A 15,687-nucleotide genomic window follows, 5' to 3' on the forward strand; every position below is an offset into this window, starting at 1 on the left:
TTCTCCTTAAAAACAAGCCCAAATAAACACCAGCAGCCTAGCAGCTACAGTTATAAACCAGTGCATATATGTTGAAATAATATTTCTGTAAGGAAACAGATTTCAAATTCTGAAAGGGAATTTCCTTTGATCCATCCACTGCCCTTTTTTAAAGTTACTAATACTTTTCACTTACTAGTGTTTAGGGCCTGATCCCAAGCCCACTGACTTCTGTGGGCTTTGGGCCAGGCCCACGCTTCATTTCTTCCAGTGATCTCACAGTACTTTGTAAAGGTGGGAAACTATGAGAAGTGAAGGTCAAATTTGCAAGCATGGGTGCCTGAAATTGGGCAGATAAATACATACTTTTAAAGTAGCCTTATTTTCAAAGGTGCTGGGCACTAGCAACTCCCATTCAAGTCAATGGAAGCTGTGGGCCTCTCTAAAAGTAAGGCCATTTATTTATTATGTAAAGCTGTATTGGGTGACTAAATATAATTTATTATGATTCTAAATTTAAGCAGCCACTGTAATAAGAATGTGACTGACTCCAGTGGCTACTGTTTGGGATTTGCAATCTAGCCCGTTCTCCCCAGACTATCTCTGTCTGTGTGTGCATGCATGCAGGCATGCGTGGGGGGAAGAGGGGTTCAAGTGCAGCTCTGGCCCCTGTTCTTCCTAGGCTATTTGTGCATTTGTCTTTCTTTCTGGGGGGGTGGGAGGTTGGCAGCCATGGCCCATTACCCCTTAGGCTGTGTACCTGTGGATGTCCGTCTGTGTGTGTGTGTCCATGCCCCTGTTCCCCTCACTCTGTCTGTCTTTCTGAGTTGGTGGTGACGGTTGCACCTTGGCCTCTGTCTCCTCCCCGCCCTCTGCTGTGTGTGTGTATCATGGGGTGTGGGTTACAGCCAGGGCCAGCTCTAGACCAAATGGTGCCCCAGGGGAGAAACTTCTTAGGTGCTGCCCCCCCCAACAATTTGCTAAACTTTTGAATACCTTATGCCACACCAAGCCTGGCACCCCCTGAAGCCCAGCACCCCAGGTGGTAACCTGCCCCTAAATCTGGTCGCGGTTGCAGCCCTCCCCTGGCGCCCCCCCCACATATACACACAGCCTGGGGGGGGCCAGGGGAGGGCTGCAACCGCGGCCAGATTTAGGGGCAGGTTACCACCTGGGGTGCTGGGCTTCAGGGGGTGCCAGGCTTGGTGTGGCATAAGGTATTCAAAAGTTTAGGAGGAATTGCAGTCCTGTCCCCTGTTCCCCTCAGGATGTATCTGTCTGTGTGGGGGTTGCAGCCCTGACCTCCCAAAAAGCTGTGTGGGCGTGGGGTGTGGGGGAGGCTGCAGCCCTAGTCCGTTCCCCCTAGGCTGTGGATAACTGTGTGTTTATGTGCGGGGCGGGGAGGGGGGGTTATAGCTCTGGCCCCTTTTCCCCCCAGACTGTGCATATCTGTTTGTGTGTATGTGTGTGTGTGGGGGTTATAGCTCAGCCCCCTGTTCCCCCCAGCTTGTGTGTATCTCTGTGTGTGTGTGTTAGCTCTGCCCTCTATTCCCCCCCCCAGGTTTTGTATATCGGGGGGGGGGGGGGTTAGCTCTGCCCTCTATCCCGCACCTCCCCCCCCCCAGGTTGTGTGTATCTCTGTGTGTGTGTGTTAGCTCTGCCCTCTATCCCCCCCCCACCAGGTTGTGTGTATTTGGCGGGGGTGGGGGACAGGTGTTGCGTCCCTGGCCCCCAGGCTGTGTGCATCTGGCCCCCAGGCTGTGTGCATCTATAAGGGAGGGGTGGAGGGTTGCAGCCCTGGTCCCCCCAACACTTTCCCGCAGGCTGTGGGGCTTGGTCGGCGGCTGGCGGGCAGCAGGCCCGGCGCTGGCGGCAGGCGGAAGGGCAGTGGTTGGCTGGGCGCGGCACAGCGAGCCCCGGGCAGGGCAGGGCCCGTCCCGTCCCGTCCCGTCATCACTTCCCCACAGCAGCAGCGGGCGGGGATGCCCGGAGAAGGCTGGTGCGCTCGGCGCTGACCTCGCTCCCGCTGGGTCCCTGTCGCTGCAGAGATCCTCCTCCTCCCCCGCGCCGCCCGGCTGCAGCAGCGGCCGCCAGCAGCGGGCCCCGGCCGCCGCCATGGACTCCTGCAGCTCGGACGAGTCCCAGGGCCACTCGGCCTGCAACAGCCCGCTCACCCCGGCGCAGCAGGCGGCGGCAGCGGCCGGCGCCGAGCAGGACTGGGCGGCGGCCAAGGCTTTCTACGACAACCTGGTGTCCACCAAGAGACCCCGCCCGGTGAGTGCAGCCGGCGGCAGCCCGGAGGTGGGGCGGGGGGGAGCCCTCCGGGGCTCATAAACAGCTGTGTTTGTTTCCTTCCTCCTCTCTCAGATGCGTGCCCTGTCTGTCCGCCTCCCTCTGCCGAGCCTTCCCTCCAAACCCCGGGCCTGGCTTCCCGTGTGCCACCCCCTCCCGGTGCCATCCCCATCTTCTCTTCCCTGGGTCACTGGGTGCCATCCCCACCCTCTCCTTCCTGGATACATCGCCCTCCAGCTCCCATGTTATCCTCCCCGTGTGCCACCCCCGTCCTCTCCTCCCGGGGCGCCATCCTCCTCCCCGTGTGCCACCCCCGTCCTCTCCTCCCGGGGCGCCATCCTCCTCCCCGTGTGCCACCCCCGTCCTCTCCTCCCGGGGCGCCATCCTCCTCCCCGTGTGCCACCCCCGTCCTCTCCTCCCGGGGCGCCATCCTCCTCCCCGTGTGCCACCCCCGTCCTCTCCTCCCGGGGCGCCATCCTCCTCCCCGTGTGCCACCCCCGTCCTCTCCTCCCGGGGCGCCATCCTCCTCCCCGTGTGCCACCCCCGTCCTCTCCTCCCTGGGCGCCATCCTCCTCCCCGTGTGTCACCCCGTCCTCTCCTCCCGGGGCGCCATCCTCCTTCCCGTGTGTCACCCCCGTCCTCTCCTCCTGGGGTGCCATCCACACCTCCCTGTGTGTCACCTTCCCCCCATTTCTCTCTCCTTCTTCCCCCCCCATCTGCCGTCTCTCACCCTTCCATTGTCTACAGCCTAAGCCCCAAAATGCCATCACTGTGGCAGTCTCCTCTCGGGCTCTCTTTGACATGGTGAAAGACAGGAAAATCTATGAAGAGGAAGGGGTGGAGACCTATGTGAAGTACCAGGAAGAAAACGAGAACCTCCCCCTGAAGCCTGGGCCAGCTTTCTACTTTGTCAAGGTAAGACACTCCATTTAAAAATTCAGCTAAGCTTTCCGTTCCACAAACTGCCTTACACAGAGTTTCCTGCCTGCCTCCACCCTTCCCCAGAGCCAGAGTGGTTGGTAAATACATCCGTTTACATAATCATGCAGCCAGAAGCCTTTTCTCACATAAAAATACACTAAACATGGCTCCTAGGTTTGTGTGCTGGAGGGGAACTACTCCAGGATGTCACACCAGGGAGGATGCTGAAAGCTCAAGCCCAAATTTGGGGAAGAGGAGGAGTCTTCTACTGAACACAGTGAGGCTGCTGGAAAATGATTTCAGGCTTAGTGGCCTGTTTGAGTTGATTGAGTAATCTCAGTTTGGTCTCTTTATCTCCCGACTGAAATAAATTAGAATTATTTTAATCTCCTCCCCTCCCTGAGTCAGTAAAGATACAAGCCTGTGTAAGATCATGTAGTATTTCCTACTGAAAAACTGGCACAGTTTAGATGGAGGAAGTTAATAGCCTCTTGGGAATCTAAAGGATGGTTTTATACACAAGGTGTGGTTAGGAGGGTAGAATTAATGCCCAGAGTCATGGTAGACAGAAAATTCATTTCCTTTTAAGGCGTTGTCAGATAATTTAGGCCCCAAACCAGGGGCATAGCTACAGGTGGACCTGGGTAGGCTGCAGCCCACCCACTTAGCATCCAGGCCCACGCCCTGCCCCAGCTCTGCTCTGGCCCCAGCGCTAGCCCCGCCCAGACCTGCAAGATACTGCACGCCAGGTGCACCCAGCTCGACCAGAGGGGGAGGAACAGCAGTGACACAGCAGCAGAGTGCTTGACGAACACGCCGCAGCAGGGGGAGGGCGACCCGCCCACCCAGAAGCGGCGATCATCAAAATACACAGGCCTGCCGCCTCGGGGAGCCAGGCTTGGCGTGGGGCAGTGTGACGGGGATGGGTGCCAGGAGCCATGTGCGCTGCAGAGTGGCGTCTCCTCATGGAGCTGGGTGCATGTATGAGGCCCTGGGGGGCCCCTGGCCAGAGCATCCGTCATTCCCCACAAGGCCAGCTGGACTGGTGGGGTTGGACGGAGGTGGGCCCCCCGATCCCTCTTGCCCCCCATCATTGCCCGCCCACCCAAATGTTCCATGCTAGCTACGGCACTGCCCCAAACTTGTGTGGGTTTTAATTAGTTATAAAACCAAATAAGTTCTTTACTCAGTGTGGAATGACAAAGGTTGATATTGACACCCTATCAAGGAAGATAGTAGCTGAAATAAATGGTCAAAAAGTGAACGATCCTGTGACTGATATCAAAGCATCTCAGAAAATAGCATCCACTATTGTGAGGCTGCAAATAAGCCACATGGCAGCAGTCAGAATCAATAGAGATGGGACCAAGATATATCTATTTTGGAAGATGATTTTAAAAAAAACTAGATACGTTCATGGAACATAGGTCCATCAATGGCTATTAGTCAGGGTGGACAGGGATGGTGTCCCTAGCCTCTGTTTGCCAGACGCTAGGAATGGATGACGGGATGGATCACTTGATGATTGCCTGTTCTGTTCATTCCCTCTGGGGCACCTGGCATTGGCCACTGTCGGAAGACAGGTTACTGGGATAGATGGACCTTTGGTCTGACCCAGTATGGCTGTTCTTATGTTTTTAAGACAGAGGTGGGCAAACTAAGGCCCGCGGGCCACATCCGGCCTGCAGGACTGTCCTGCCCGGCCCCTGAGCTCCTGGACGGGGAGGCTAGTCCCCGGCCCCTCCCCCGCTGTTCTCCCTCCCCCATAGGGACGCCACCGCACGGGTAGCGCGGCTCGCACCCGCCCACCTCTCCGGCTTTCTAGTAAGCCTGTCCGGGCCGCTCTGAGCAGCATGGTAAGAGGGTGGGGGGAGGGGGTTGGATAAGGGGCAGGGGGTCCTGGGGGGCAGACAAGGGGCAGTTGGATGGGGCGGAGGTTCGGGGGGGGCGGTCAGGAGACAGGGAACAAGGGGGGTTGGATAGGGGGTTGGGTGTCAGGAGGTCCCGGGAGGAGGGGGAGAGCGAGCGGGGGGGGGGGGGGGGTTGGATAGGGGGTGGGGTCCCGTGGGGGGGCGGTTAGGGGTGGAGGGGTTCTAGGAGGGGGCGGTCAGGGGACAAGAAGCAGGGTGGGGGGGGTTGGATGGGTCAGGAGTTCTGAATGGGGCTGTCAGGGGACAGGAAGTGGGAGGGGGCGGATGCCAGGCTGGTTGCAGACGCACAGCCTTCCCTACCTGGCCCTCCATACCATTTTGCAACCCTGATGTGGCCCTTGTGCCAAAAAGTTTGCCCACCCCATCTTAAGATGTACCAGGAGCAGGTTTAAATACTTGCCCAAGCTTTTGAGTGTAATATTATAAGGAAAGTGAAGCTTTTCAGATTGGACAGCTTGGATCAAGCCCTACATAGGACCCTGTACAAGTTGCTAAATTAATTCTCAAACTTCATGACCTGATACAACTCTTGTCCCACGATAAAACAACACCTCAGTTTTTCTCTGTTTACTCACTTCAATTAGAATTTACCTGACTAACAATGTGGGTTCAATATGAATAGAATTCCTTGCTCTATTTAAAAATAAAAACATTTATGACTGGTTTCAAACGTTGCTGGTGCAATGAGAACCAGGCAAAGAAACTGACTCTGATTCAGGGGCCTATATGCAGGAGTGAAACTGACTATTTTGTTTTCATTGTGTGAGCTAAGAGATATGCCAAAGGTAAACAACCCTAAATGATGTAGGGTAAACTATATTTAAAATAGTCTTTCATCTTTGGTTATTTAAATGTTTCTGATAAACACAGACTTCAGCAGGGTTTCTTGATTGTTATAGAGGAGAGAATTTGGTCCACAGAGTTCATTTTAGTTCTTCAGGGAATTGTCACCTCACAGGCCTCACCAATGCAGTTTTTGAGAAGATCTACTGGACTGTCCGTAATTAAAGAGACTAGCTTGGAGGAAGAGTCTATGGCATAGCATTTCCATGTGGATTTAAATTAAATTAAATTATAACTTTAATTGTTATAAGACTGGCCTCAGAAAGGTTTTGAGTAGCTAAACATTTTTTACCACTTATGACAAAATTATGGATGTGCTGGATGGAGGGGCAAAAAGAAATAGGTGACAGCCATGATGCGATTACTTGTGGTCTCCTAAGTGCAACAGGGAGAACAGCCACCAGCAACACTCAGCACCTTAGCAAGGATGTGTCTGGGCAGGATGGAAGCAGGACAATGAAAACACCCCTCCCACACACCAACAGGGCTACAGTGGATGGAGCACATGCTACACCATTTTACAAGTATAATAACTACTCCATATGGGTACGAGCATGCTCCCACGAGCCTCCACAAGCAGAATGTGTTTTCAAAAGAGCCTAAGAGTTAGATGCCCAGTTCCCAATGAATTTCAATAAGATTTGACTGCCCCACTCCCATAGGCTTATTTGAAAATCCTAGTTTTTAGGTAGTGTACCTCCCCGCTCATTCTATTGCAGTTCAGGCTGTAAGAGCCATAAATTAGGCTCTTTAGATTTAATCATTTGAGCACTAATGATAATTTTTTTTTAAGGACAATTGGATTGGAATGTGCTCACAATATTTTTTTAAATATTAAACTGTAACGTACTATACGTATGTTTGGTTGGGTGATATGGGATTGTTTACTCCAGGTTTCAGTCCCTGAGGCCAGAAGGCCAGAAGATGATCATTGGATCATCTAGTCACTAGTCTGACCTCCTGCATAACACATAGGGCACTAAATTTCAAATCTGATGAGGGATTATTTTCTACTTAGATGCAGAAATGAATAGTTCTTAAATAGTATCTCTGTATATGGACTCCTTTAAGGGAAAGCTTTAATATGTTGTTTGTATTACCATAGCACCTAGGAGGCCGAGTCATACCAGAACCCCATTGTGCTAGGCACTGAACAACAAGAACAAACTGAACAACAAGACAGCCCTTGCCCCACAGAGATTAATGTAGAACAACAGTCAAGGTTTGCTGACTTTTCAAGCCTAAAACCTTGAGTTTCTCACTAAAAAATTAATTAAGCTTTCAAGTCCACAAAAGTAACTTTTCCAGGTGAACAGCATTACCTGCCACTTCAGAAGGGATTTCTGTTTACCTTCAGGTTGGACTTTTGGGGCCAAATCATCAAATGCTGTAAATCAACATAACTCCATTGAAATGAGTGGAATCTAGCTGACTTACACCAACTGATGATCTGGCCGTGGTGGATTTGCTTTGTTTACAGTTTCTTTAAATTTCAAGAAAGTTGCAGTAAAAATAAGTGTGGTCGACACAGTCACTATAATCGACAGAATCTTATAAGTCACTACATCCACAAGGTGCTTGGAAGTGTGTACCAGATAATGAAAAAAATAAAAACATGATGAATTACAGTAGCCAATACACTAACATATCACCCTCTGCACTAAATGTATCCTCTTATCTGATACTTCAATGAATATGCAGTGTTGTTGTAGCCATGTCAGTCCCAGGATAATAGAGAGACAAGGTGGGTGAGGTAATACCTTTTATTGGACCAACTTCTGTTGGTGAGAGGGACAAGCTTTTAAGCTACACAGTCTGGGAAAGGTTATGAGAATGGCACAGCTAAATGCAAGATCAAACAGATAATTTAGTATAAGTAGTTAGCAAATATTGTAAGGGACCATTCAAGATGAAGTTAACACCCCTGTAATCATAGGACACAAAAGGGGGCTACGGGGTTGCAGATTGTTGTAATAAGCCATAAATCCTGTGTCTTTATTAAGACCATGATTTTTAGTGTCTAGCAAAGTTATGAATTTCAGCTACCAGGCTTCTCTTTTGCAAGTGTTGTGGAGGTTTCCTTTGAGGATGAGGACTGATAGGTCAGATATAGAGTGACTGGTTTGTGAAAAGTCCCACAAAGCGAAAGCGTGATATTACCTTGCCCACCTCGTCCCTTCAATAAATACTGGAATACTACAGGCCCGTGGACACAAGGTGGGAAAGGGGACATAGGGAGCCTTATCCTTTCTCTGTAGGTCTATAGATGGCTGTCACCTAGAGCTTTCCTAAGCATAGTCCACACAACAAGGCCAAGAATTTCAAAACTAAGTGCCTAAAGGTAGGTTATTAAGTGCACATTTAAGCACCTAAATAAGTGGTCTGTTTTTTAAAAGCACCATCTTGTTCCTTTATTTTTTCTGATACCCTGGGTCACTGGTTCTCAGACGTATTTGATCGGGCCCCCCTTCTTTGTGTATGTAGCTGTTTACGCTCCCAACCCTCCCGTGCGTATACCACCACCCAGCGTTGTGCCAGCAGCAGCAGCACAGAAATAAGGGAGGCAACATGAAAAGTGATATTTGTCAGTGTCACTTTTCACAGCAGACTTAGCACTCCACTGCCACCCTTACTTCTGACAGCTGGAATTCCGCCGCCTCCAGGTGAAGGATTGGGGGGCAGGGAAGGAGAACCTGAGCCTAGGTTGTCTCCTCGTCAGGGATTGAGGGATCCCGAGCCTGGGTGCCAGGGCCCTTCTGCAGGAGCCCCAGCCACCCAAGACTGACAGAGCTCTTAAAAAACAAAAACACACACACACAGATCTCACCCCCCTTGACATATTCCCGTGACTCCCTTGGGAGGCCTACCCCATAGTTTGAGAACCACTGCCCTAGGGTAAGCAGGATCTATCCAACTCACTACTTGGATTAGAATCCTCCAAGGGAAATATGTACTAGATAGGGCAGGATTTAATGCTCAATATTTAGGGACAAATTGTCAACCCTGCCTTCCTAAATAGTGTCTACACCAAACCTGCATTTGTAATCACATACATAAAGGCACTTTATGCTTGCTTGTGAATTTTGCAGGAGGAATTTAGATGTTGAGTTTAAAAAGTGTTTCTCAATACCTGTATCCGTTAACAAAATTTCATAAAGGATTACCAAAAAGTATTAATAGTTACCATCTACAATTTAAACAGCTGTACAGGTCTGGAAAAAAAATAATCTTTTGGCTCCTGGAGAAATCCCATTATCCAAAACCAGGAAAAACTACAGTTAAATACAGATCATAGTAAAACAAATATACTTCAACCTTCAGAATCTAGAAAGATTAGATGCCACAGTTCATCTGAAAACTAAAAGAAGACCTTTGGTTGTGTACAGTACCGTTGCGGATTTATTTTAGCTGATGATAGGTGTCCCAAGTAAAAGTTACTTCATTATAAAGTTGAATTCTGTAACTTTCATAAAAAGAAAACGGCTTATTTGCTTCTCTTATAACAAGTCCCAGAAAATAGTTGCTGGGAGGTGAAGAAGGGAAATGAATAAAACAGGTTTGGCAAGTTTAAACTGCCAAACTGCTTTTCACATTCTTCTTCAAGGCAGGGCCCATGTGTCTGACCAAAATTACTCTGCTTGAGAGGGTGCATATGCAGCTTGTTTACGCACATCGATGTTTCTAACCGGCAGGCACTGGAGCAGGTCAATGCCCGGCTTCGTGAGTTGTACCCTAATGATGAGGAGCTATTTGATATTGTTCTGATGACTAATAACCATGCCCAAGTGGGAGTGAGACTCATCAACAGCATCAATCACTATGGTAAGTAAAATAAATAACACCCTGTAGAGCTGCTTGCTGCCATGATGTAAACGGAAGCATTTTCAGTTTGCTCACTCTGACCCTGGAATGGGCAGGTTTTTTTTGATACAGATACCCATTGCAAGGTGAATGAGGTTTATTTGTGTGTGTCAGAACAAATGAGAGTGTGTTAAACAGGATTTGGCCCAAAGCTCTAGACTTAACTTGTCAAGTCTGAATCTCAATTTCTAAGGAAAGGTCCTTGAATGTTTCTTTATTTTGTATTTTTCCCTCTAAACTTGCAATCACTGAGCTGTCTCAGAGGGATTTTGGTGGGGATTCTTGGGGGATAAGGAACAATCAAACACTGTGGCCAGTTAAACCTCTTAAAGTTGTTAAAAGTCGGACTACTACTGAACACGGAAAACGTCTTTAAAAGTTTAACATTAATTGAAAAATAAAATTCCTCTTGTAGAACTACAGTGTCAGTTCCTCAGCTGATGTAAATTGGTGTCACTCCATTGATTCTGAATCATCACTTTATAAAACTGGAAGTCTTCAGACGGACATAGAGGAAGTCCTTAGCTGAATATCTGGCCACTATGTCCTTCTCAAGATTCATATTAAGTTTCAGTCTTTCCAACATGTGACTGCAAGAGTTGTCCAACATGTGACTGCAAGAGTGCATGTAAGCTGGTATCCCAGCTACAGATGACCCCATGTTTCAGAGGAAGTGGGAAAAGTAGCTTTTGCTCAGTGAGGAATTGGGACAACTGTGCAGCAAGGACAGATCTTAACATTTCAGAAATTTCACTCTGTTCAGATAGTAACTGTATTTTGTTTGTGTTAGGACAAAAACACAGCAGGGTTGCACCTTGTCATACTTTGTTTGTTTCCTCTGTATCTGAGATTTTCATGCCTGTTTTTAGGTTTATCGATTGAACGCTTCTGTATGACTGGTGGAGAAAGCCCTATTGGTTACCTAACAGCATATCTTACCAACTTATACCTTTCTGCTGACTCTGAAAAAGTCCAAGAAGCTATAGAAGCAGGTTTGGATTGGCTCTTACCTTGGTTTATTTCCCACTTAAGCCTATTAACACATGAACTCAAAAATTACATGTATCTTTTCCACAGGAGTAGAAAAGATTGCACTCCATATTTATTTCAGTAAATATGGAGTGCAATCCATATATGTAATATCAACTTGTCACTGATTTTATTTAATGATTATTATTCTTCTGCTTGGATTCTGTTTCTTATAATGCCCCTCTTTGCCCCCTGCACTGTGCCAGTAATGCCAGCCTAACCAATCCTTTTCTTTATCTCTTGCTCCCAGCTTCATATCTTCACCCATGCTGCCCCCTCCCTTGCATGACCACCAGAGTACCAGTCCTGCCTCCTGTCTCACGCAAATTATTCCTGATGTCACCTTTCCTCTGATGTCAAAAATTAGCCAACATCCAGTGCCTTCTGCACTACAACATTAGAAAGAAGAGAGTGAGCTTAAAATAAAAATAAATAAAGCTGGAATAAATATTGTCCTCAGAATTTCCCAGTATTTAATCATAGATCTTAAAGATTAATCATAAAATATCAGGGTTGGAAGGGACCTCAGAAGATCATCTCGTCCAACCCCCTGCTGAAAGCAGGACCAATCCTCAATTTTTGCCCCAGATCCTGAAATGGCCCCCTCAAGGATTGAACTCACACCCCTGGGTTTAGCAGGCCCATGCTCAAACCACTGAGCTATATTTCTTATCTTCAGTGTGATTTAGGGTCCAATCCTGCAAACACTTATGACTGAAAGTAACTATTCATGAGAATAATCTCACTTAAATCAATGGGACTGCTTGCATATGTAAAGTTACTCCTATGCATAAATCTATCCGGGGTCAGGGCCTTAGACTGTAAGTGCCTCTGGGCAGTGAAGTTTTGTACCCATTCTGTGTCTATGCAACAGCAATAAAAATTAATAATAGTGAGTCCACTGGAAACTGCTAATTGAGCTTCTGATGTATTTTCAGGCATTGCATCTGCTACAATGTTCACTGCAAATAAAGACATACCTTACTGTGATAAGCAGTTGAGGGTGGCGTTTGATGGGGATGCTGTTCTCTTTTCCGATGAATCAGAGCAGATCGTCAAAGAGCATGGATTAGATAGATTTTATGAACATGAACAGATGAATGAGAATAAGCCCCTTGCACAGGTATCTGCTTCTTGAACTGTTAAGACAACTTTGCTTTTTTATTGCTAACATTGTAGTTGGTACTTTGATTTTGTTTTTCGTATGTGTACATTATTTTTCTCTTAAATTTATACATTAATGTGTCTTGTTCTTCATGGATGTTTTATCTGTGATTCAAAGAACCTTTTAATTGTAACATCAATTTCATTATACCTGCTTGGATTTCCTTTTTCACGGACAGTCCTTAGAATGCACGTTTGATATTTAAGAGCCTGATCCTGCAGTCCTTCCACAGGACTCCCATTTAATTGGGAATATTGAATGAGTAAGAACATGAGGTTCTTGTAGCTACCTCTGGAGGTATTTTCATTTAATCATCCCCTAGAGGCCTGATCCAAAGTCCACTGAACTCATTGAAAAAGACTACTATTGATTTCAATGGACTTTGGGTCTGGTCCTAGGTAAGGTGAACATGGCAGCTTATATCCATTCATAGCAATCAGCCCCACCTCCAAACATACTGCTGTGGAATGTTTGGTCAGTATTTGTGATCCCTTGTTGCCCTCTGTGCATGTAACAGAATGCACATGTCTGGGCTTGGAATGTAATATCCATTCATACTTTGTTCCATGTTTTATTGTCATATGGAACAGCTATTGTACATCTCTCAATAACATATTAATAAAGAGTTGGCATTTGCTTCAAATACCAGAACGGTCCAAGTGTAATATTTATGTTCATTGTCAAACAGAATTATGATGTTTGTCCAGGAATGCAAACATGTTAGAATCAACTTAAACCAACTTTATTTTCATTTACACTGGTATAAATCAGAATAAGGGCCTGTTCTTTGAAAGCAATGGGAATTGCAGGTACTCAGTGTGTCAGAGTTTGACCCAAAATAGTTTTTGTTTTTAATTTTGGGCCTCCTCCTTCTGTCACTCAAACTAGTGTAAATCTGAAGGAACTCCACAGAAGTCAATGTAGTTACATGAGTGTAAAAAATCATTCTGAGAACAGAATCAGGTGTCGTTAAAAAGCAAAAGATATGTTTTTAATTTCATGAACTCTGGACAGAAACTCTGGACACAAACTGTGAATTAGGGATCTCCAGCCCCAGTCAGGGTCAGGACCCCTCTGAATTAGGCACTGTAGAGAACTATAGATGTACAAGATCTCTGCCCCAAAGATCATACAATCTAAGAAGACAGGCAACATTCAAAAAGAGTAAGAGGGATGCACTGAAATATATAGAAATTGTTATATACAAATATACTTTGTGGTGGGAGGGTATTCTATTATGCAAATAGGTATTGGTATTCAGCAGTTGCCCCACACAGCCAAGCTGTCATTTGCTGGTTGGATTTCTTTGTAGGCATTGTGTTGAGAAAGGATTCCAAGGAGGAGAAGGTTATGGATCATGGAAGGAGTTCTATACATAAGGGCCAGCATGGAAGAAAGTACAGAGATGTTTGTGGGAGAAGAGGAAAAACATTAAACCTGTTTCTGATATTTTATACCTAGGGTCCTTTGAAAGGTTTTCTGGAAGACTTAGGGAAGCTGCAGAAGAAATTTTATGCAAAAGACAAACGATTAGATTGTCCTATAAGGACCTACCTCGTCACAGCTAGAAGTGCAGCAAGTTCTGGAGCCAGAGTGCTGAAGACTCTCCGTAGCTGGGGTTTGGAGATTGATGAGGCGCTTTTCCTTGCAGGAGCTCCTAAAGGACCGATTTTGGTGAAAATCCGGCCTCATATTTTCTTTGATGATCAGATGTTTCACATTGAAGGAGCACAACAACTGGGTACTGTAGCAGCACATGTACCTTATGGCATTGGTCAGAAGTACAACAAATCCAAACGTAAAGATGACACTGTTAAAAAATAGCTTCCCTTAACTTAGACAGCCTCTAACACATCAATAGTTAAGTCTGAAAACTCTACATTTGTATATTATAAGGAGTATGTTTAAAGATTTGACCTCTGTAGCTAAAGAAGTTTTAAAAGGAAATATTTTTAATATAGGCATGTTTTTAATAGTTTTTTAATAGTACTCTTGAACACTTTTTGGTTTGGTTTGCTAGGTCTAGCACTGTAGTTTTTTTTTATATTAGGAAAAGTCTTGTGTTGTTTTTATATTTTAAGACATATTTTAAAGACTTATAAGTGTGTGACTTCTCTGAAAGGGTTGTAAATGGGTTATTTATAACATGAATCATGCTGCATAAAGAATATTTACAGGTTATTTTTGAAAAGACCAAAAACGTGGTGCGAGTATGTTTACCTATTCAGTGATTGTGTCATCATGAATCTTTGATTTGTATGGGTGATTTGTAATTCCAGTGGAAACTGTTAGTTTGTTTGGCCTTCTGTTTACAGGAACCCTTTATTTTTCTAAACTATTTTTCCTACTCGAATAAAGCTGACTTTGCAGAACATTGCCATTTTTCTGTGTTGGGGGTGGGGTGGGGGGGATTTTTTTTCCGCAACAAGGATCACTCAGAAGTTAAGGCTCTTCTGAGGCTTATGTAAAATGAGTTTGGTGACCTCAGTTCAGTTTCTGGTCGACCAGTGTCCACTTAAACACCACATTAATGTTCATTTGCACCATTGTTGATAAGCTGAGCAGAGAACCAAGGAATGACTGGGTATGGGAAAGGGAATTATGCATACCATGCACCTTCCCATCCAACCACCAGTCCATCTAGAGCATGAAGTGTGTTGGCCAGGGCATAGTTAGTAGGCTTGCAATGCTTCAGTTTGTGTTGATCCTGTAGATAGAGCACATTTTCTCCAGAGCCTTAACCAATCATGAGCACTAAAGTGTGTGAGGAGAAAAATTTTAAAAAGATCCTACTGTTTTTATTATGTTATACGTTTGTTCATCAGTAGTCAGACTCTAAATTGACACTGTAGGTTCTATTCTTTGATGTTTTAGTTATGCAAGCTTACCTTCAGATATGTCAGCTACATGTTGCAAGATATCAGCAATGTAAGATACTCAAGAATACATTCTAGCTGAGATAAAGTTAGCACAAATCCTAATTCATCTTTCCAAAGGAGGTTCCTCTTCACACACTTTATAAAGTTTTTGAATGCAAATCACAAGGGATCGACTTTAAAGCTCAGGACACATTTAGGCCAAAATTTTGAAAACGGGCCTCTGATTTTGGATGCCCATCCTGACACCTTGGGAGCTAATTCTCTAAGGTGCTGAGCACACACAACTCAGCTGAGGTCAGTGGGAGTGTACAGCATCTCTGAAAATCAGGTTCAATTTATTTCAAGTTGAGTGTTTAAAAAAAAAAGAAGAGGACAGAATCAGAGGCTACTTTTAAAAATACTGTCCACAGTGATTCTAGCCATGAGGTATGAAGATTGATGATTAAGTTTTCTGTAGTTCGCAAATGCTGTGTTTCCAGTTTTCTTCAATATAAGCAAAGGAAATATCCTGGTATCTGGTTAGGTTTTGTTGAGCTCTGTGATTGAATGGGCACATCCCAACTATTTGCTGGCAACTCCTGTAACTTCTGTCCATTACAGAATCAAAAGTAAAATGACGATGTATTTTTTGGAATGTTCTGCAACAGTTTGAAGCGTATTTTAAAATCTGCCTGAGAATTTAGTAAAGAACTCATCAACAAGGAGTCAGGCTGCAATCCTGTGTAAGCTTCTGAAAACTGGGAGGATATATACTACCTTTATGACCTGAAACTTCAAGCTAAAAGTA

The 15,687-nt window shown here is 45.8% G+C and overlaps 1 protein-coding gene across 1 annotated transcript; it reads left to right on the plus strand.

Moving 5' to 3' along the window:
- Positions 1-1,798: 1,798 nt before the first annotated feature.
- LOC311518615 (cytosolic 5'-nucleotidase 1A-like) lies at positions 1,799-14,393 on the plus strand. Its single transcript, XM_084624569.1, has 6 exons — positions 1,799-2,253; positions 3,019-3,186; positions 9,659-9,788; positions 10,697-10,819; positions 11,795-11,979; positions 13,483-14,393. The coding sequence occupies exons 1-6, from the start codon at positions 2,095-2,097 to the stop codon at positions 13,843-13,845; spliced, it is 1,128 nt and encodes a 375-aa protein (XP_084480695.1). The 5' UTR covers positions 1,799-2,094; the 3' UTR covers positions 13,846-14,393.
- The last annotated feature ends 1,294 nt before the right edge of the window (positions 14,394-15,687 follow it).

Source organism: Lepidochelys olivacea (assembly GCF_965140295.1).
Source record: "Lepidochelys olivacea isolate rLepOli2 genome assembly, chromosome: 3".
NCBI classification, from domain to species: Eukaryota; Metazoa; Chordata; order Testudines; family Cheloniidae; genus Lepidochelys; species Lepidochelys olivacea.